General features: G+C 36.1%; 1 protein-coding gene across 1 annotated transcript in view; it reads left to right on the plus strand.

Annotated features, from left to right (window-relative positions):
• The first annotated feature begins 6387 nt into the window (after positions 1–6387).
• The window catches only part of LOC112526699 (NAD-dependent malic enzyme 62 kDa isoform, mitochondrial-like), a 60466-nt gene continuing 44472 nt past the window's right edge, over positions 6388–22381 (plus strand). The window contains exon 1 of the mRNA XM_025137088.1: positions 6388–6543. Coding sequence (XP_024992856.1) covers positions 6388–6543 — 156 coding nt within the window. The remainder of the gene's footprint in view (positions 6544–22381) is intronic.

Below are 22381 nucleotides of genomic sequence, written 5' to 3' on the forward strand. Positions count from 1 at the left end.
GACTTATTTAACAGGTTTTAAAAAGTCCAAGGGTTTATTTGTTCCAAAAAATTGTCCAAGGGTTTAATCGTTCCAAACAGTAAAGTCCATTGGGTTTTTTTGAACTTTTCCCAATTCAGAAATCATATGCACAAGTGAAATATGTTGCATAAGGATTAGTTGTCATCGTTTGAATTATCTTTTCCTACTTCCTAACATAACAGTAAGCCATTTGTGTGGGAAATTTATGATAATTGAAAGGATTTCCCGTTGAATATCTCTAAAATATTAATTAATTGGAATATCGAGATTCTATATATTATTTATTCCTAATTTACCCTTCATTGCCCTTAATTGTTTAAAAATAAAATTCAAGATTAATCATTAATCACCTTTTTGCCACTGATCAGATGATGTCCATAGATGAAATCATGGATGGCTAGGATTGGAATGCATTATAAAAAAATACAATTAAGACGGTATGAAAGCATCACACATCATCTTTATTAGAACATATAAAACATCATACCTCATACATCTTCCCAACTTAGCAAAAGACAGTATGAATCACAACTATCGTACTTTTAAAAATATATTTCGGCTGAGCTTATGTCAATTATAAAATATCTGATTACGTCAATGATAAAAAATTTTGAGTCATTCCTCCATTTGCCTAATACAAACAAAATGATTTTCTTTGGAGGGTGAATAATTAGTAATAAATAGATTAATTTATGACATGAGTGTTTTTGGATATGTGTGGCTTTTCTGTTTCTCATGACGTGATTTTTAACGGTTCAAAATCCAAAAACACTCGCTTTAAGGGTTAAAAACCTTGTTTCATTTAATATTATGGTCGTTAACACAAAAATTAGATCAATTTGTATATAGAGAAATGGTTTTTTTTTTTTTTCTGTTTTGTGTCGACTTATGATTCATCTTTGAGAATAGACTTGTCTGATAAAAAAGATTATGTAGATCAAGAAAAAAAATTAAATATAGAAATTTAAAATGAACATTGTTTACATAAATGAAGGAGAACAAAGTAAGTAAGAGTTTATCAAATACTTACTTGGGTAAATGCTTATCAAGTTATATTACCTTACCAGATGAATATGATAAGGACCAAAAATCTTACCCGGTAAGAATGAGGCAAGGACCGAGAGTCTTACCCAGTAAGTGAGAGCAATGGCTCTTACTACAGTCAGCTCTTACCGGGTAAATTGTTGCATAAAAAGCCATTTTTGTTGACTAAAATCTTACCCGGTAAATAAATGATAATATTGAATTTTCTCGATAAATGCTTACCGGGTAAATGTTTGGTAAACGGCCCCTAATCATTAGAATTCTATAACTATCTATCTACTTCTAAAGGTAAGTAAACAGAAGTAGAGTATAGTTGTGGGTTACTAAAATACTCCAAAAACTGTTATTTTCCAAAACAAATGGATTATGCTTCACAAAAAGTCATTCTCATTATAAGACTTGATATACACGTTGATAAAAAAAATTTAGGTTTAAAGTCTAATGAGATCAAGAAGTTTAATAACACATAAAGTGCACACTTTCTCGAATGTCACGTCAAGCCTACAGTACCATTAGTGCATACTCAATTGAGTTTCACCTCAAGAATATCAAATCTTATTGTATGCCCATTCTCTAGTTGAATGCTACCTCAAGGATTTCCCTTCGACCTTTAGTGTATACTCACAAGAAATCAAGATAGGAATCTTAAAACCTCCTACTTAGCAAGAGTTATCCCTTAGCATGTTAAATGTGAGATTTTGAACAGGGCTCCCAAAATTTTGGGGCCTAAATTTACATGTGTACATGGTCTTTTATCGATTTGTGTAAAATTATAACCGAAATTATTTAGGTTCAAATCAGTAATTGTTTGGTTTTATGTTCAAATTATTGATGGTTTAGGTTTAGGTTTAGTTTTAGATTGTTAATCGTTTTAGGTTTAACCCATTTTTGTTCTTAACATATATTCTCTGATATCTCATTTATACAATGTACTCAAAATTTTTGGATGTAGCAGAGCCTCCAAAAAGATTTGAACGTCCTTACAGTACTTAGCAAGACAATTAATCAATCCTCATGCATACAGGTTAAAACATCATAATCTCAAACTTGGCAATTTCTAACATGAAGGAGCAAATGTATCTGATAACAGATATGCTCTTAGAGATTATGCAAATATAAGCATCTAGCATTCATAATAAACATTCAAAGTTTGGCAAATTCCCAACATTTCAATAAACACGATTTTGTTTAATAAAATCTCCATCTCATGAAAATAAATCTAAATCCAATAATATGCATTTTTAAACCCATGTATCTTTCACCACTCAAACTATGCATCCTTCAAATGTTTCAAACATTTAAATACGCCAAATAGCGCAAGAGTGTTACATGACGACAAGTTTATTGAAAGAAATCGTGAGATAAGCATGTAAAGACTCCAATGAAGACATTTTGACACACATACATACGTACATACATACATACATACAAACATACATACATACATACATACATACATACATACATACATACATACATACATACATACATACATACATACATACATATATGTGTGTGGGGGGGGGGTTACTTTGGAGACCATCAATTTCATACAAATTGGCATCAATCAATAGCATAATTTCATTTTTTTTCCTTTATTTTTAATGCATAAAGGTATGATTGTTCTTTGACTTTATAATGAATAATTTTGGTAATATTTTAATTGTGTCTAAATCTATAAGATTATATAGATTAGAGGATTTTTAGGAAAAGATCAATCAACTTGTTTTTAATAGATACTTACCAACATTAATATTTTGTATTATTTTATTAAATAAAAATAATCCATCAATTTCAGAGTTTATTTATAATCATCTTTTTCTTAGATATTTATTTATTTCATTTTCATAATAACAAAAGAAATCGGTATATTTTTTTTCAATCTACAAATCTTTCCAGATTTATTAATAATGTAGTTGTGATATTTTCCAAATTTTGAGTATATTATTTTGTTCCATTTGTAAAATTCATGAATAAATTGATTTTCTTACAAATTTCATTAATGAAATCATGTTATCTGGTTTTCAAAATGTTTCATTCATGAAACTAATTTCATTTTGGTTAGGAACCATGAAACTAATTTCATTAATAAATCATATTATTCAATTTTCAAAATGTTTCATTGATTGAATCATATTTAGTTTCATTAATAAACCCAATTTCATTTTGGTTAGAAACCAATTTTATCTTGGTTAGGAAACATGAAACCAATTTCACTAATGAAATCATTTTATCCAGTTTTCAAAATGTTTCATTCATGAAACCAATTTCACTAATGAAATCATGTTATTTAGTTTTCAAAAAATGTTTCATTGACTGAACCATTTCTAGTTTCACTAATAAATCAAATTTCATTTTGATTAGGAACCATGAAACTAATTTCACTAATAAAATCATGTTATTCAGTTTTCAAAAAATTTCATTCATGAAACCAATTTCACTAATGGAATCATATTATTCAGTTTTCAAAATGTTTCATTCTTTATTGTTGATTAAAGAATATTTTATGTTTCAATCTTTATTAAAATATCTATCCTTTTTATAGTTTCTAGATAACTCTATTTTTAATGTGAGATTTATTTAATTCTAATATTTACTCATAAAATAAAGAAATTTTTTGTTGAATATATGATTTCCCAGATTTTCCCAACATTTTTTTTGTTAAAACCATTCTAATAATAAAATCATATATGTAGATTTTAAAGCTCTGATTTTGTTTCATTAATGTTGATATCCATGATTTTGTTATCTCCTTTACTAATTTATACAAATAATTTGGATTGAGATAGTTGTAGGTTGTATAAAATCGTATCGTTTTATCTTGAGATTTCAATAGGTTGAAACTTTAAATGCGATTAATGCGATTGAACGGGATTAATGCGAGGAAAGAGGATTGAATACGGAGAAAAGATATTTCAATAGGTTGAAACTTTTAAATTTTTTTATAGTTTTGTCCTTTCTTGGATAAAATAATAATAATTTTATTTTTTCTATTTTTTACTTTATTAAAATAACTCTTTTTAATAATGGTTTTTGATCATGAAAATGGATGGATGTGATTGGTTTGCCGGTTTTGTACAAAAGAGAGCGGTTTGTATTTGATCGCTCATCTCTCTCTCTCTCTCTCTCTCTCTCTCTCTATATATATATATATATATATATAGTTTTATCAAAGAAACTAGAATTCACATTATTTGGTTTTAGCTTGAAACCTAAAACCAAGCAATTCTTGTGCTTCTCTTGGTGAAGAACTTAAGGATCACAACCCAAAACTTCAATCAAAGCCCATGAATGCCTAGAAAACAACTTCCAAAGTTGTCCAAAAGCTTCTCAAAATCTCCCTAATTTGAGAGAGTTGAAGTAGATGAAGTAAGTGAGGAAAACCCTAAAGCTTTATTCACGTCCATGCAACATGGCACGCTACCCATGTTGCATGGAAAGTCGCCTACGCACCCTGCACGCACAAACAATGCCTCACAGAACTTGGGATGCGACCCAAATTGCCTGCAACGACGTTCGAGTTTTCCAGAGAGTTATGTGACTCCTCCGGTGATACAACTTGAATATCCGATGTATGCAAATGTTGGATTTGCTAATTGGATATGGATGTTGAAAAAGCTTATATATACATTTGTCTTCCTTATTAGGTCTTTAAGCCAACCAAATAAACCTCTAGCTTGACTCGATGATGTCAAACTAAGGGGCCGTTTACCAAACACTTACTCGGTAAGCACTTAGCGGTGAAATTCAACACTATCATTTATTTACTAGGTAAGATTTTAGTCAACAAAAACGGCCTTCTATGCAACAAATTAGTCGGTAAGAGTTGACTGTGGTAAGAGTTATTGCCTTCACTTACCATGTAAGACACTTGGTCTTTGCCTCATTCTTACAGAGTAAGATTCTTGGTCATTGTCATATCATCTGATAAGGTAATATAATTTGGTAAACACTTACCCGAGTAAGCATTTGGTAAACGGCCTCTAATATTGAATTTGATTGATAGCTTGAAATCTTGATGCAGATTTGAGGTTGAACCAATAACGACTTAAACTTAGATTGAATAGCTCAAAAATTCCATTAGCTTGACTTGTTAGCTAGAATAGTTCAACATATCCATAAGAACTATGGCTCGAAAAGCTAAATAAAAATTCCAGTCAAAATCCTTAATTTTTTTTTTGGTTAAGGCGATGGTACCTCGAGAATATTTTATGAGAATGAATAAAACAAAAATCTCAATCGACTTTCTCAAAACACACTTTAGGAGAAGCCATAACAAATACAAAAACTAAACACTAATCAACAACCAGAAAATAGAATGCATTCATTCTTTTCAAATTCACGAATAACACCTACCCTCCACTCCAAAATCAGGAACAATTAAACGATTATCACATTGATCAATAAAATACGCCAATTGATAATCGCTACATGTCACCTTTTCTTCACTTGATTCCTTTCAATACCTTCCTCCTCCTCCTTCTTTTGTCTCCTTCCTATTTTTATTCTTAACCCTAATAAGTAGCTTAATTCGGAAGACCTTATATTTGCTCCATATAGGTTACGAGTTGAAGTCCCCTCAAGCCGTTGTAGAGTTTGCCTTTCAAGACCCCATAAGCTTAGGGGTTGTTTCTTTAGCTCTTAATAGTTCCATTAAGAGACAACCTCTGAATCGTTAAGAGGTGAATCTTGTTTGGTAAAAAAAAGTCCGTCTCTTCATGGTTTTAAAACTTTCTGAATGATTTTGTATCTTGGGTCTCCTTTAATCATTCAACGCTTTAATTTCATCATGAACAATTATATTTCATTTTACACTATACCGTAAAAACATCTTAATCATTCTGACCACTTAATCATTAATAGCGATGCATGAAACCTGGCTCGAATATCACTAGTTACCAAAAAATAGAATCTATTACCTCTTTATATTCCTTAACCAACGATATATCCTTCCTTTGCAATACTCTCACCTTTCTCAGCATACGTCTCAATCTTATAAACTCAAACTTGATTCAGCATACGTCTCAATCTAATGTTTTGTACTCAAACCCGATAAAGCTTCGGTAAAAGCTTGATTTTTGTGTAATCCTAGAGGGGTCAATTGTAATAACCAAGACTTGGGGGGTGATTTCAGAATTTAAGATAACCACAGGGTGGTTTATATGAGTTGCCCATGCGAAAATGGTTGGCATCTTAACAGATTTAACTTCCAAAAATAGCAAGTTCAAGTGTACGTTTTTGCCCCCCTTCTTCATCGTCTAGGGCATAATAGGAGTGTAAAGCTCTGCAAACCTCACCATCTTTTCTGATTTCTAAGCAACAATGTCGAATTTCTCTCGCCAAGCTAGGCTATCGTCGACATTGATCAGAGTCGTACAGTACAAAATTACAAGATCATTCACGACAATCGAATGCCATAGACCCTCCATTCTTCATAAGAAAGGTGTCGACATCATTCACGATCCATGGTTCAATAAGGTACGTGATTTAAAATGCTTCACATTTTGAATGATCGAATCAAATGTTACTTATTTTTTGCAATATGTGTGTTGATTGAGGTATCATATGAAGTTTAACGTGTTCTATTGACTTGGTAACCTTGATTTCCTTGTAATAGTCTGTTATACTCCATCCTATTTTGATTTCATTTTTTGACAAGATATATTGGTTATGGTGTTCGAGAACTGATGTGTGGGAAGGTTCCTTTTGCTTATATCATTTTCTTTTCATTAAATACTCTAGATTCACCACCCCCTCAGAGTTTGATATGCTTATAACACGGTTTTATTTATTTTTATTCTTTTATGTTACAAAAAAGATTTTCTGTGCATACCCCTACCCTACTCATAACTCATAATGAATTGCCAACCAGTTTACTCCTCTAAACATTCCAAAATAAAGGGTTAGTAAATCACATGGTAGATGTTGGTGATTTTAGTGTCATCAATTATTTTAGTGTGATTGTGATTTATTTGAGATAGATAAGGTGATAAGGCAAACATAAATCATATAGGAGGTGTTGAGTGCACACTCACAAATGTTGTCTTTTATCACCTTAGATCGCCTTAAGACGGGGTCAAGGTGGCTGCGTCCCCTTGCGGGATTCTAGGGTCCCCTAGCGGGGTCGAAGGGGTAGAGCCCTGACAGGGGTCTAGGTTTATGGATTTTAAGGAGGGTAAACTTAGAGAATTTTAGTTTCGGGATGATCCAGATGAATTTTAGAAGAATGAAAACCTTCTTGTAATTGTTCCCTAAATTGGTAGAAATTTGACTAACTTTGGGTCAAAGATAGAGCAATCAGAGCTCTGGACCATAGAGTCAGAGTTCTAGACGGTGGAACCAGAATTCTGGACATTGCTTCTGATATAATACATGTAACTGCTCCCAAATCTTATTCTTTAATGGTTTTAACCGCCCGTAACCGTCGATATCTCATATAAATACATAAATGAGAATCTGGGTGTATGTAAGGACTCGATCTCACAGCCTTCAGATTGTAGTTTCTCTTGGATTAATCCCAATTCGAAATTTGTGATACCCAAGGCAATAAGGGACGAATTATTGTATTTGGAAAGTGAACTTTCACGATCCAACGAGATTATCTAATCCACAAATCATCTCCGAATTCCAATTCCTAACGGTAGATAGTAAGGCCTGGTTTAAAAAATAAATGAATTGCTAATTGTAGAATGTTATTCTCATTAGACGTCAATTTTCTTCCCACTCCCAATAAATGAAAAAAATTATATGATCAAAAAATTGGGCCAAAGATTGCAGTTGGTTTCTTTGAAGTAGGTAGGATAGCAATATACACAATTTGCATAAACATTTGCAACCAATGGACCCAATCATTCAATGGTTGCAAACCCAATCATTCAAAAGAAAATTGTTGAATGATAAAAAAAAATTATATGACCAAACAAATTGGGACAAGATTGTAGTTGGTTTCTCTGAAGTAGGTAGGATAGCTATAAATATACACAATTTGCATAAATGTTTGCAGTCAATGGACCCAATTGCCCAAAAGAAAAATGTTGAATAAGGCATATCTGTAAGTTTTGCTGACAATTTGCATTAAACTTTGTACTAGGAAAAGCTAAGGGAACACTTGTGGTAGCAGTCACTTAACAACTCAGTTACCTAATCATTTAGATTAAGTTCGCTATAGTAGTGCATTGTCAGCCCAGCAAACTTATTTGCCTTTCTTGCAAGGGATTCATGTAAAACCATGTAAAACCAGCTGTGAAACCAAAACGAAGTAAAGAAGTTATAGATATCAGTGTACTAGATATAGACACACGCTTACTGTTATATGATGATGAGACACAGGGTGTGAAAGTATTTTTTTTTTAAATTGGATGAGGACTAAGGAATGAATTATTTCTGTTGGGAGCATGGTATTAACTGCTTGGTAACAACAACTTGTTAATCTAACTTATGATATGAGCAGTGACAAAAATCTGGGTAGGTAGATTGACACATTATACATACATATCTTTAATTGAGAAGAACTAAGAGAATAAAAGTTATTTCTACAAACAAGCAAAAATGATAAAGAAGAGGAAGCATTACTTGTGATCAATCAAGCCTTCATGATCTACTTTAATCAGAATCCAATTATTGTTGTGATTTCTGATCAGGTAGTGAATGACCCCATCATTGGTACTACTCTTATCAGGCTTGATGGCATGCTCAAGCTCGTCCATTTGGTTTTCTGCAGGGTCTATATTCCACTTATGAAGACATATATTTTCACATTAGTTGTGGAATTTTGCAACTTCATATCACTAATTTCTTGCAGTCTTTATTACTATGAATTTGTCCTTGTAATATTTATCTTCCTTTAGTACCTATACATCTTTGAAACTATGGGGAAATCTGTTCTCTGTTTAGTAGCCTTTTAGTTAATATGTGGATATAAGTTGTGTGAAGAATGACATTACATATCATTTACAGTTGTTAAGTTGGTTGTTCTCTCTCTCTCTCTCTCTCTCTAGAGGAATTTCGATGCTATGTCTTTGGCATGTCCTGTTCTTCTGTAATCCTTTTAGGATGATGAATATTGAGTATGGGGTGCATTTGTTATTGTAAACATTAGATGAGTGTATAGTTTCATGATCCTTCTAAGGGAAGACACTACTCAACAATGGTGGAGCAAAATTTTTTGTGAAAGAGGCAAGTAACTATTGTCTACTTCACTTAATTGAAAAGAAGTCAAATTGATTTGGTGAACAGAACTGTTAATGTGTAGAATTTCAGTTAATTGATGAACGATGATGTACCTTAAAGCACTTCCAATATAAAAATGTTCAAAGTTTCACATCAGGTTTTGCATCCCCAAACAAGAAAGAAAGAAGTGCTGGAAAGGTATAGAGTGTATAATATTAAAAACTGAATACTTTTTTAATACAGAATTCTTTCCCTTCTATTCAGGGTTGACCCGGTCAAACGCTTTACTCTTTCTGACAACAGATTCATGCAAAAATCAGAGGAAACCTAAAATAGAGTCCTTATGAAGTTATGGATATCAATGTACTGTTATGTAATAATGATATGAGATACACGCTGGTAAAAAAATTCTACATTGAATGAGGATTCAAGAGTGGATCATGTCTGTAGGGGCATTACATAACAAATCGGTACCAACTGCTTAGTAACCCCAACTTGATAATCAATATTATGATATGAGTAGTGACACAATCTAGAGAGATGTTGATAAAGTTGGTCCAGTCATCAGTCCATGGGAGATTAAATGTACAGATGATTAAATACAGGAGCCAAGGAATGGTACTCAACAATTCAGTTATGTTTAATTGAATCTACATAGAGATCTTCAAGTAACAGCTACTGTGAATTGATAGTGTCACAAGCAGCAGCTAACATTTATTGTGTTGATGTATATTGGATATTGCAGTTTTGCGGATTTGCTAATACCATGTGTGTAGTACTCGTTTCACTTGTACTCGTAGGCATAACAATCAGACATGTTTCTTCTGTAGAGAGGAGAGCTTCTATGATCGTTGTTGTAGTGAGAAGATATTATATTCAAGAATGTGTTGTTGATTTTAATGAATCATCAGACCGTTTTGTGTAATTGGATTCACAAGGATGAAAGGATGGATGGTTAAGCTATAATACAAGTTAGGAGGTGCGGAGTGCACCGATCAATTATATTCTTGGATGAGCGGTACATCTTTGAGGTCGGAATGGGATCAGGTGTTTTCACGTCTCACCGTAGTGCCCGGCTTGTCTTGATTTTTGATTGATGAACAAGAAGGAATATAACCTAGCTAGAACCTAGAGTCGCCTGTGTCGCTATATGGTGGGGTTCAAGGGGCAGCGCCCCTGATGCAAGGGGATCGGGGCAGCATCCCAGACTAAAATTGGTATGCGCCAAGTGTTAATCAGACGAAATGTTCTGAAAGCTGCTTTCTTTCTGAAATTGCTAAGTTTGAGTATAGTTCAAAATGCTACATGTTTTATGAAAATTGAAAAGGCCAAGTCTGAGTCTAGTTCAGAAAGCTATATGCTTTCTAAAACGACTAAGGGGCCGTTTACCAAACGCTTACCAAGTCACATTACCTTTCGGGATGAATATGGCAAGGACCAAGAATCTTAAACGGTAAGAGCGAAGGCAAGGACCGAGAATCTTACCCGGTAAGTGATGGCGACGATTCTTACCACGGTTAGCACATACCGGGTAAATTGTTGCATACAATTCCGTTTTGGTGGATTAAAGTCTTACCTAGTAAGTAAGGGATGGTGTTGAATTTTGCTGGTAAGCGGTAAACGCCCCTTAAGTCTGGCACTTCAGAAAGTAAGTTCAGAAGGCTTGGCTTGGTTCATAAAGCTATATGCTTTCTGAAATTGCCAAGTCTGGAAAGCTCAGAAGGCAAATCACCTACTTAACTTTGTTCACGACGCTTAATTCAGAAATCCTTCTCTTTTGAAGTCTAAGGATCTTCATGTCAAAGACCTTCTATCCAATCTTGTGACTAACATATCCCTAAATCCAGTTCCCTTGCTAATGGGATCTTCATGTCAAATAATGGGCATAAGATCTACTAGCAACCTATCAAACCTAAACAATCCTCTTTATTTTATGTTCCTACTTTCCCAAATAGTCTAATGTCTATTAGCCAGATTACCTGAAACCTTAATTGTTCCATCACCCTGAAACCTTAATTGTTCCATCACCTTTTTTCTTGCGCATTTTGTTTTTCAGGATTTGAGAACAAACTAGTTGATTGGCACAAGCTTTTATCGCTTGTCCATGTTGTGATCTCCGACTACACATCTTTAGGATTCAAGTACTAGGGAGGTTCGCTGTCGGCTAGGCACCGTTCTCTGCCTATTCTGAAGCAGCTAAGACTAGATCTTTGATCCGTTCATGAGTTAACATGTGACTCATGTCAGTTGGGTAAACACATATGTTCTTTGCGACGCACAAAGGGACCGGTTAACCGATTTTGGACCGGTAAGGACCGAGGACTGAAAAGACCGGTTAAACAACACCTGGCCAAGGACCAGTTATAGGCGAAAGCCCGTTTTGGTCCTACATTTTGAAACTGGGACCGGTCCCTAACGGGTTAAAATAAAGCTTGGATATGGCCCGGTCAAAGCCCGAAAAAACAAGAGCTGTTGCTTTTACCAAAATTATTTTATTTTGACAGAAAATTTGAAAAATATCAAAACAATAATTTGTGATCATCAATAGTAAAATTAATGCAAGAAATTTATAAAACATTTTAAAGACGTGTCTCCGTTTTTTTGTGTGACCCTACGCAACATGTAATACAAATGGAGTCTAGAGTTTATTAGAAGAAATACCGGGTGCTTTAGATCTTCACACGATTCAATTTGATTACTTAAATAAGGTTAAAATTGATGAAAACTCATTCAATACGACAAAAATAAAAATTACTTCAAAATGAAGATATAAATAATATTCAAAAAGGAAAAAAAGTGAAGACGTGAAAAGAATTAGTTAGTTTATAATGTCATAGTGTTACTTTTTTGAAAGGCCATATTATTGAAACTGGAAAAAGAAATTAGGGAGTACACAAAACAATAAATCAAGTAGGCAAATTCTGCAAGGAGCAGAATGCTGAACAAGATGACTTCCTGCCCAGAGTCTTACTAATTTATATATCTTGCGAGCAAAAACTCACTGTCCCATGTTTGGTGCGACATGGGACATGACAAGAACTAATTGTTCCACGTTTGGCGTAACATAGGACATGGACAAGGTGGGACAAAAAAGGCTTTTTCTTGTGTCCACCAAAATAGGTGGAACAAGATTGGACAAGGATGAGACGGAAGCTAAAATATCAATCTAATCTACCCGCGCTTGATATATGACCTTAATATCGTATTTGTTTTAATGGTCATCACCGTCATCGCATCCATCACCACCGACGGAGGCCACCGATGGCCACTGTCGGCCACCTCTACTTCCACTACAACAACCTCCTCCACCACCTACACAACCACTGTCGGCCACCAACCACCATCGTCCATCGCCACCACCACTACCACCATCGACCACCTCCACTACAACTCCTCCACCACCTCCACAACCACCGTTGGCCACCTCCACAACCACTGCCCACCACCACGACTTCCTCTACTACATCGACCACAAATACCTCCTCAACTACTGTCGGCCGCCACCACCACCACCACTATCCACTATCTTCACGTTCTCCATAACCACCGTCATCTACCAACCACCATCTGCCTCTACCTCTACAACCACCGTCAGCCACCAATCACCACCACCCATCACAACCACCATTAGTACCGTCGGCTACCACCACCTCCACCATAACCACCATCGGCTATCACCACCACTACCTCCACCACATTGACCACCACCACTATCCACCATCTTCAGATATAGTCACCTTCGTCCACCACCACTGTCCTTTACCTCTACAACTATTGTTGCTGCAACAATCTTCACCGTGCTCTGCCAATCGATAAGGATCTTTCAAATTGAATAAAACATAGTTTTTTCCTTTGTAAGAATCGTATTTTTTTCAAACTACCATCTATTATATCAAATTTTCATTCAAATTTGGTACTATTATATATGTATGTATTTATGTATATGAAAATTTTGTAAAAATGTTTACAAAATACAATTATTTAAATATTTACTTTATTTTTCTCATTTATAACTATGGTGAAGGATCGTATGAGAAGGGAAGTTATGGTGAGAAGTGTAAGAAGAGATATGAACCTTTGATCACTTTTAATCTCATTCCCACCCATGAATTGCGCTTTAGAAGGAATTGATCTGGTGCATCTCGATGCACCTCATTAGTGTTGACATTCAATTAAAATTAATCGAAGGGTGGAGATCTCTTCTTACGCTTCTCCCCATAACTTCCCTTCTCAGAGGAAACCCACCTTTACAACTATTATATGATATATAAAATCATCAAATAACTTTCAAGAGCAACTTGTCTAGTTTTTTCTATGCGGTCCTAGTCATACCAAACACCAGAAAAACACTTGTCCTGTCAGTTTTGTCTGCGTACCAGACGCTACCTTAAAGACCGGTTAAGACCGCCAATCCTGATTTGGTCTTAAATTCTTGGCCAAGGACCGGTTAAGGCCCGATGGCCCCGACCTAGTCTTTATTTGTCCTGATCTTTTTTCCATTAAAAAAGACCGGTCTTTACCTGTTAAGGCTCGGTCCTTGTGCACCTCTACCCGTTCCTATCCCCCTTGCAAGTCTAATCAAGTCAACACTTTGTTTGAGCTTATTCACTCAGTTGTGTGGGGACTGTGTCTTGTTGCTTCTACAAATGGTTTTAAATATTTTATTACATTTGTTAATGAGCTTTCTAGGATTTATTTGCTTAAATGTCGCCATGAAATTTTTTCCATCTTTCTTGACTTCTATGCTTCTGTCAAAACCCGTTTCTGGTGTTTCCATTTAAGCATTGCAATATGATAATGCCGAAGAATATTTCTCTTATGACTTTACATGTCTGAGCATGGTATTATACACGAATCTTCATGTGCATATACACCCCAATACAATGGCATTACTGAACAAAAGAACTGCTATCTAATGAATGTAGCTCACACTATGATGATTAATTATAATGTACCATAAAGTTTTTGGTCAATGTGGTTCTTACAGCTAATTATCTGATTAACCGTATGCCATCTTTTGTCTTTAAGGGGAAGACATCTTTTCTATTCTAGTCCCGGAAAGCACTCCTTTTCCCCACAACTCCTAAAATATCTAACTGTATATCTTATGTTCTTGATCATCGCTCAAGACATAATAAGCTTGCAACACTTGCTATTAAATGTGTGTTTCTTGGGTATTCAAATGTAAAAGCTTTAAAGAAGTCAGAGGAATATTATTTTATGCTATATGTTGATTACAACATAAGGAACTATATATACAAGTAGAGGTTAGGAGATGGACTACGACTATAACTCCAAATATGGGATAAGCACTTATCTACAAACATTTCCTTATTAGAGTCCATCTATAACTCTCCATTAATCCATATCCGATTACTATTCTACACTCCCCCTCAAGGTGGATGGTATATGCTATACAATCCAAGCTTGCCTTTTAACATGTTGAATAGTGGTAAACTTAGTGCTTAAGTGAAGATGTCGGCCACTTGTTGAGTAGTAGAATTGTAGGAGACTTTTCAAGATTCCCTTGTCAATTTTCTCCTTGATAAAATGCCGATCCACCTCAACATATTTTGTTTGATCATGATGAACTAGATTATGTGTCATGACGATAGCAGCTTTATTATCACACCAAAATAGTCGTCGGGTGTATTACTCAGCAATCTTCTTAGCAAGAGTGCTTCACACACACCTAGGGCAATAGCTCGTCGTTTGGCTTCAACACTACTTCTTGAGACCACTCCCTTCTTCTTCCTTCGCCATGTGACAAAGTTTCCAAACACATAAGAACAGTAACCCGAGGTAGCACTGTGAACAGTTCTACACTTCGATTGTCTTGTTTCTTAAATAGTAAACCATGACCTGGTGATCTTTAAGATACTGTAGGATTCAGTGAGAAGCATCAAGATGGCATTGGGATGGTAAATGCATGAATTGGCTTACATATCCAAACGTAATATCAGGCCTAGTATGTTCGAGGTATATCAGTCGACTACAAGACGTTGGAATCTCCCCCTGTCTACTGGAACCGTAGGAACTAGCATCATGCTTTATAGGAGAATCCATAGGAGTAGAGGCAGACCGAGAACTGAGCATCCCTGTATCTTTGAGCAAGTCCAAGGTATATTTCCTTTGACACAAGCTGATCGTCCATTTCATTTTTTGCAATCTCCATTCCCAAGAAGTACTGTTTCATTTCAAAGGAGCGAGCCAGATAGGCTTTGATGTTTGCGATGGCCACTACATGATCTCCCATAAGTATAATGTCATCGACATATACGATTAGGATAACAATGTTACCATGTTCTTTAAGTTAGAAAAGAGTGTGATCGGCATGGGCTTGAGCATACCCAAATTCTTTAATTGTATGAGTGAACCGATGAAACCATGCTTTTGCGGATTGTTTGAGACCATAAATGTCCTTCTTGAGACAACGAACTTTATGGCTACCATATGGAGCATGAAAACTGGGGGTAAGTCCATGTAGACCTCTTGTGTAGGTTGCCATTTAGAAACGCATTTTTTACATCTAGTTGATGAAGAGGCCAATCGAAGTTGGCAGCAAGTGAGAGGAGAACCCAGATGGTATTAATTTTGGCAACTTAGACAAATGTCTCCTGATAATCGATTCCATATGTCTGGGAGTAGCCTTTTGCTACTAACCGAGCCTTGTATCTTTCAATCGAGCCATCACTTTTGTATTTAATCGTGAACACCCATTTACAGCCAATTGAGGTCTTACCTTGCAGGCGTTTAACCACTACCATGTACCATTTTTTTGAAGGGAACGAAGCTCTTCAAATACTGCAGCCCACCACTTACTGCCTAGCAAAGCTTCATGAATATTGGTTGGTTCTTTTGTTAAAAACAGATTCGAAACAAGAGCGTTCATAGGTGGGGCTAGATTAGCATAGCCAAGAAAACAAAAAATAGGATGTTGAATGCAAGAGCGGGCACACCTTTTATGAATGCAATCAGTACATCAAGATCAAATTTTGAAGGCAACTCTTGGTAGACTTTGTTCGGGATGACAGGTTTGGCATCGAAACATTTGATTGTTTCGATTTAGAGCATTCTCCAGTCATGATCTCGTGATCGAGATCTTTTAATGTTGATGAACCCATCGTAGGATTGTAAACAACACACACACTTTTTATGAAAATAGAGATTAAAACAGGAGAGGTATATTAATTGAATTGAAGAGATATGTTTACAATCAACCATTCAAAGTGTATATATACACAATGAAAAGGTGCCACTTAGACCATCACGTCGGTTGGCATGGGATGCCATAACCGTCGTGTGTAACTTCTCTAAACTTCCTGCATATGAGGTGTCCACTATTCTCCCTCCTAAATGTCAAAACATTTCGGACAGCTTGAGACTTCGATCTTCATAGTACGATCACGTAATCCTTGTTTCCATCTGAATCATCGCTTGGATCTTTGAATTCCTCCGAGTAATAGCCTTCTATGCTCGGGTCCTCGTCTTCTACTTCTTCCCCGTCCAAAGTCTTGCAGCTCTTGGTTTGAACTAGAATAGCATTCCGATCACCTTGATCGTTCCCTCCACCAACTGAGGTACCTACGCTCTTAATATCCAGAACCCTTTCAGTTAACATGCCGATCTTCTGGTTCTTGATATTCGACCATTTTCCAAGCCATTTCTGTGCAAAGACGAAATACTCATGTGGGTGAAGTAGATAGTCGAGAAACAACCTGTTGAATGCTTCACCATAGCATTCCGGGAAGCCAAAACTCATTGCGATTTTGTTCCAATCATCTTCCACCGTAACGATTTCGTGTCCTCCATATCCAATGATTAATTTGTAAAGATCGAATGAACAAACCACTATACCAGATATCTTTACTAGTAACGTAATCTCTTCACCGGTTTTGATTTTGAAGAACCATGCTAGCGCCTCGTCGAATTTTTGTGTGAAGAAATGCTTAATTTTATAAGCGATTTGATCATATTTAACCATGAACAAGATCGTGGTGAAATCGTCAAGGGTCTTTACACTAACCAGTACAAGATTCCCACGTACTACGATCGTATCTTCTTCGAGGGTTGGTTTCTTCCCTTTGTCATCAGACTTCGAGTCTGGATTCACATATTCTTTCTCGCCTTCCTCTTCCTCCTTACAATCCTCTTTCTTTTCCTTCTTACGGTCGTCACACATATGAGTGATTTTGCATGTCATTTCATGCACGTCTACTTCGAATCCGTGAAGTAATAGTTGCTTCATGCTTAGTACGTTTGTATTAATTCCCGGTACGAACGATACGTACGGAACAGAGTATGTCCGTTCGTGTGTCGTTAATTCAATTTCCCCGACTCCGTGCGAGTGAAGCGGTTCAATGAAGCGTTCATCGTTGTCAACCGAGAAACATCTTTTGAAGTTAACAAATGCTTCCCTTTCGGGAGACATATGTTTTGAAATCTTACAGTTAATGTACCAGAGTTTGTTCCACGGTCCTCCATCGTTTCCTTCGACTAGGTAGTCGTGGTTTATGACGACCTTCTCAGTGTGTGTTTGTTGATAAGGTTGTAGCGGACTAGGACTTGTTTCGGTTTCATCTGGGCGTTGTACCGCTTGCCTCCGTATGAATCTGTTCGTCCTTCTTGGGCAGTCCCAGGCGAAGTGCCCTTTCAACATGCAGCGATAACAAGTCGGTCGTTTGATCGCTTCTCGGTGTTTCCACGACTGGTACTAGCATCGTAACGTGGATTAGCCGAGTTCTCTCTTTCATGAGATCGAACATGAGGGTTCCGTAGTTGTTGGAGAAACCTCGTCCTCTTCATCCGTCTTTGATCCTGCTTCTGATTCTGGTTCAACCGTCGGCTTTGATACCATGTTCGGGATGACGGGTTTGGCATCGAAACATTTGATTGTTTCGATTTAGAGCATTCTCCAGTCATGATCTTGTGATTGAGATCTTTTAATGCTAATGAACCCATCGTAGGATCGTAAACAACACACACACTTTATGAAAATAGAGATTAAAACAGGAGAGGTATATTAATTGAATTGAAGAGATATGTTTACAATCAACCATTCATAGTGTATATATACACAATGAAAAGGTGCCACTTAGACCATCACGTTGGTTGGCATGGGATGCCATAACCGTCGTGTGTAACTTCACTAAACTTCCTGCATATGAGGTGTCCACTATCCTCATTTATTTAAAATACATAATTAAAACTAATAAACCTATAATAAATACTATGTTTTGACATTTATATTTCCAACAGACTTTGGAGCAACTCTTTTGCTTCAGCTGTATGTGATCGGGAAGGACTCGACTTGGCTTTTGTAGGTTGTGGGGTAGTTGGTGATGGAGAGATAGGGTCGGCTGTTTCTGGAATTGTGGGTTTGGGTAAGGTGGTTTTTGGCTGGTTCTTTGGTGAGGTGATTGGAGGATTGGAAGCCCAGAATTGTTCCCAGCTTTCGGCTCCTATAGGATGGGATACTTCGGCTCTCTAGTTAGATTGAGGAGAGTAATAGAATTGAACTTTAAGAAAGGTGACATCGTGTGAAATGAAGTATTTTTGTTCATTTAGACAGTAGCATCGATATCCCTTTGGAAGGAAGAATAACCAACGCACCGATATTCCTTTTGGAAAGAGGAATAACCAACGCATCGATATCCCTTTTGGAAGGAGGAATAACCAACAAAGACACCTTTCACACTCCTTGGGGTCAAGTTTGGACTTCTTTTTGACTATGAACGTGGACAAAGACCAAGCAACCAAATACTCTCAGATCAAGATTGGAAGAGGCATAAGCCTTCCGGAAGGATTTTTGTAAGAGGGCTAGAGGTGTTTGGAATTTTAATACCCGTGAAAGCAACCAATTAATGAGATAGCAAGCTGTTAGAATTACATCACCCCCAAAATTTTAGGGTGTATGATTATGAAAGATAGGGATCGTGGACCTCTAGCAAGTGACAATTTTTTTTTCTTTCAGAAACGCCATTTTGTTGAGGGGTATTAACGCACGAGCTTTGGTGTATAATACCATGTCTTGTGGTACAGCTAGACATGGCCGAATTGAAATACTCGGTGCCGTTGTATGTTCGAAAGATTTTAATAAATTAAATCTAGAAATTACAAAATATAAAATATCCACTTCTTTAAAAAATATATTAGATGCATATATTAATTTGTAGTTTAGTACTAAAGGATACAAATTAAAACTTGCTTTTTAATCCGAAAGTAGGTAAATAACTTTGAATAGGGTCAAAAGTTTTATATCATGAATTGATAAATGTTTAGTTTTTTTATTAGTTTACGACTTCATTATCGTTCCACCATCAATCCCCCTATTGTGTGACCAAGTTATCATCAAATTGTAGGTGTACTAGTCAATCAAGATAGAACAATAGTTTCAATATTTTCAAGTAATGGTAGGACAACCAAATGGATGAGCCATTGGACTACAAAATACGTAGAGTCAAACAACAAAGTAACAACAAATGAAAATACAATACAATCCAGATGAGTTTGTGACAAAGGAAAGTAGAAGTCAAAGAAAGGGACGATTAATTTTGCAAATATAGATCCTGCCTTCTTCGATTATGTATCAAATTCGGTCTAAAAAGATTGCAAAAACTAACATTAGAAAGCCATTTTCCACTAATTTAAATTATTATTGCACGTTGAAAAGAAAAACACCACACATGTTATGTTATTTACAATTAAAATTAATAAATTAAATCTAGAAGTTCCAAAATATAAAATATCCACTTCTTCAAATTGTACGACACTTTTTCAAACCTGCTCCCTTTTCGAGTCAAGAGATAGATAAATCCTTCATTCCTTTTCAAGCATAATGATGCAAATCAGGCTTTAATGAAACCAGAACTAATGAATCAAGATCTAGACTATCCTAGTTTGTTGTATGTAGTTGTATTCAGTAATTCAACATTACCTATTTGTTATATGTATAGGATTAAATTGAGCGATGGACAATACTCCTAGGTCACCAGAAACCGAAGGCACGTACTTATTTAAATGAGTGACGACAACCCACCAACCCAACCCAACCTGCAAGGGTTGGGTTGGATTTTTTTTTTTTTTTTGATAGAGAGGGGGAGACCCCTCCAGATCAAGAAAAAACGCTAAAAGCAAGACAAATACGCTCTCGGGTAAATTGCTGTAATTGGGTTCGGTTATTTAAATGACTCAAACCGCCTAACCCAACCCGTCTTGTACCCCCCCTAACTTGGTGTATGCTATTTGCCAATCATATAATGTTGATTATTGAGAAAAAACAAGGTTATGTTACAAAGTAGACCAGCCAAAGTGATGCTGCAAAGTTCAAGGTTTATGAATCACATTTGTAATCCAAAATTTCAGATTAAATAGGATTAGAAGCGCACACAACGCAACTTTAGCGGTGTTGATTTGGGAAATGGATGATGCACTAAGCATATGCATAAAGGAAGAAGTTAGGAAAGAGAGCTTCACTATCTGGGATTAGTATTGCATAAGGATAAAGAGGTTCGTGAGGATGTTAGTAGTAGGATAATAACATAGTGGGAATAATGGTAACAAACTTTTGGGAATCATCTCTAATTAAAAAGTCGAACTCAAGCTTAAAGTATGTTCTTTAGAATGATGCTAACAGCTACTACAATTTAAAGATAAAACTTTGGGTCAAAAACATGTACACTAGATGAGAATTAGGAGGTGGATATGTGGATATTAGGTCCTATGTATTAGATTTGATGATTGACAAACTACACTGAAACATACTTAGACTACTCGTACCTACTAATCAACTAATACTAAAGATTAGTAGATCTGAAGGATCTCAGTGATGCTAATGACCTATGTAGTTTAATGGAAGCTTAACTACTGTTGATCTGTCGCTGAGTCACTAGAGCCTGAAGCTAAAGATGTGTTCACTAGAAAGCATGTTCACCAGAGATAAGACTGAAGACATCTAAGACATCTCCTGAAGCATGTTCATGTTGAAGCTAACACATCTCCTGAAGCTGAACAAAGTGAAGCTGACACCAAAGGATGTTACCACTGAAGACTAAGCCCTGATGAGCACAAGTTGAACATCCGTTAAGCTGAAGCATCAATTGATCACTTGAGGGGTCTTGACATAAATGACCTTCAGGGGAAACCAAGTCTGAGCTTCGACAAAAAAGTACAAGTACATTTCTAGCATTAAATGTGCATTAATTGTTCATTACCAAAAGAGGCCACACTCAAAGATATTGCAACAGTTCTAGAAGTCAACTCTTTGTCTGGGAAGTACACATAAAAGACAAATGTGCTTTAGGTATAAAACTATAAAGCAACAACCAAAGGACAAAAAACTCTACCAACTTGCCCGACAAGGACCGGAAGAAGATCAACCTTTTGATCTTAACCCATAAGTCCTTACTCACCGATCTAAAGCTGTGTCCTATAATTACAATTACCAAGGGATGATGGACAATTTGGGTGTTTGAGAACTAGTACTTCCAAGAGTTTATTGCTAAATATCTACATGCTTAATTTCTTACCATGTTCAAAGATTTTCCAGAAGGCGAACAAGTGAGCCTCAAGAACATATGTTGAGCGGGCTTCTTTTTGAAAAAGGGGGAGTGAGGGGTGGGGAACTCATAGGGTGAAGGCGAGGAAGCTTGAAACCTTAATTGCAGGGGCTCCTAAACAAGAGTTTTGACTAAGCCGCTTTGAATTAGCCTGTGCTCGTTGAAGGTTGGAAGCTAGGAAAGATGGTAATGAGGCTGGCAACTTTAACATCTGCAAAGATCACTTATGAGCTTAAGCCCAATCGTTTCTTAAATCATTCTGTCAAATTGTAAGGGGATCCTAATTTAAACTTGTATACTGGTTGATCTATTCTTTATACAGAGTTCAATAAGAACTTCCTTTACACATTAAGAATTGAATTCACCCCTCTACAATATCCATGCTACAAGTTTGTGATTGTATTTCAGCTTCGGGACAACAACTACGTAAGGAGAGAAAGGTTTAGAGACGATAAATGGGAAAATGTTAGGAAGCCGGAGTAACTGAATGACACTATTTGAGGTGATTTGGTCATCTTCAACATAGACCTATGAATGCACCAATTAGAAGATTAGACTTACAGGTCAGCCAAGATTGCGTTGGGAGGGGG

Source organism: Cynara cardunculus (genome assembly GCF_001531365.2).
Source record: "Cynara cardunculus var. scolymus isolate 2C chromosome LG 14, CcrdV1, whole genome shotgun sequence".
Classification (NCBI taxonomy): Eukaryota; Viridiplantae; Streptophyta; class Magnoliopsida; order Asterales; family Asteraceae; genus Cynara; species Cynara cardunculus.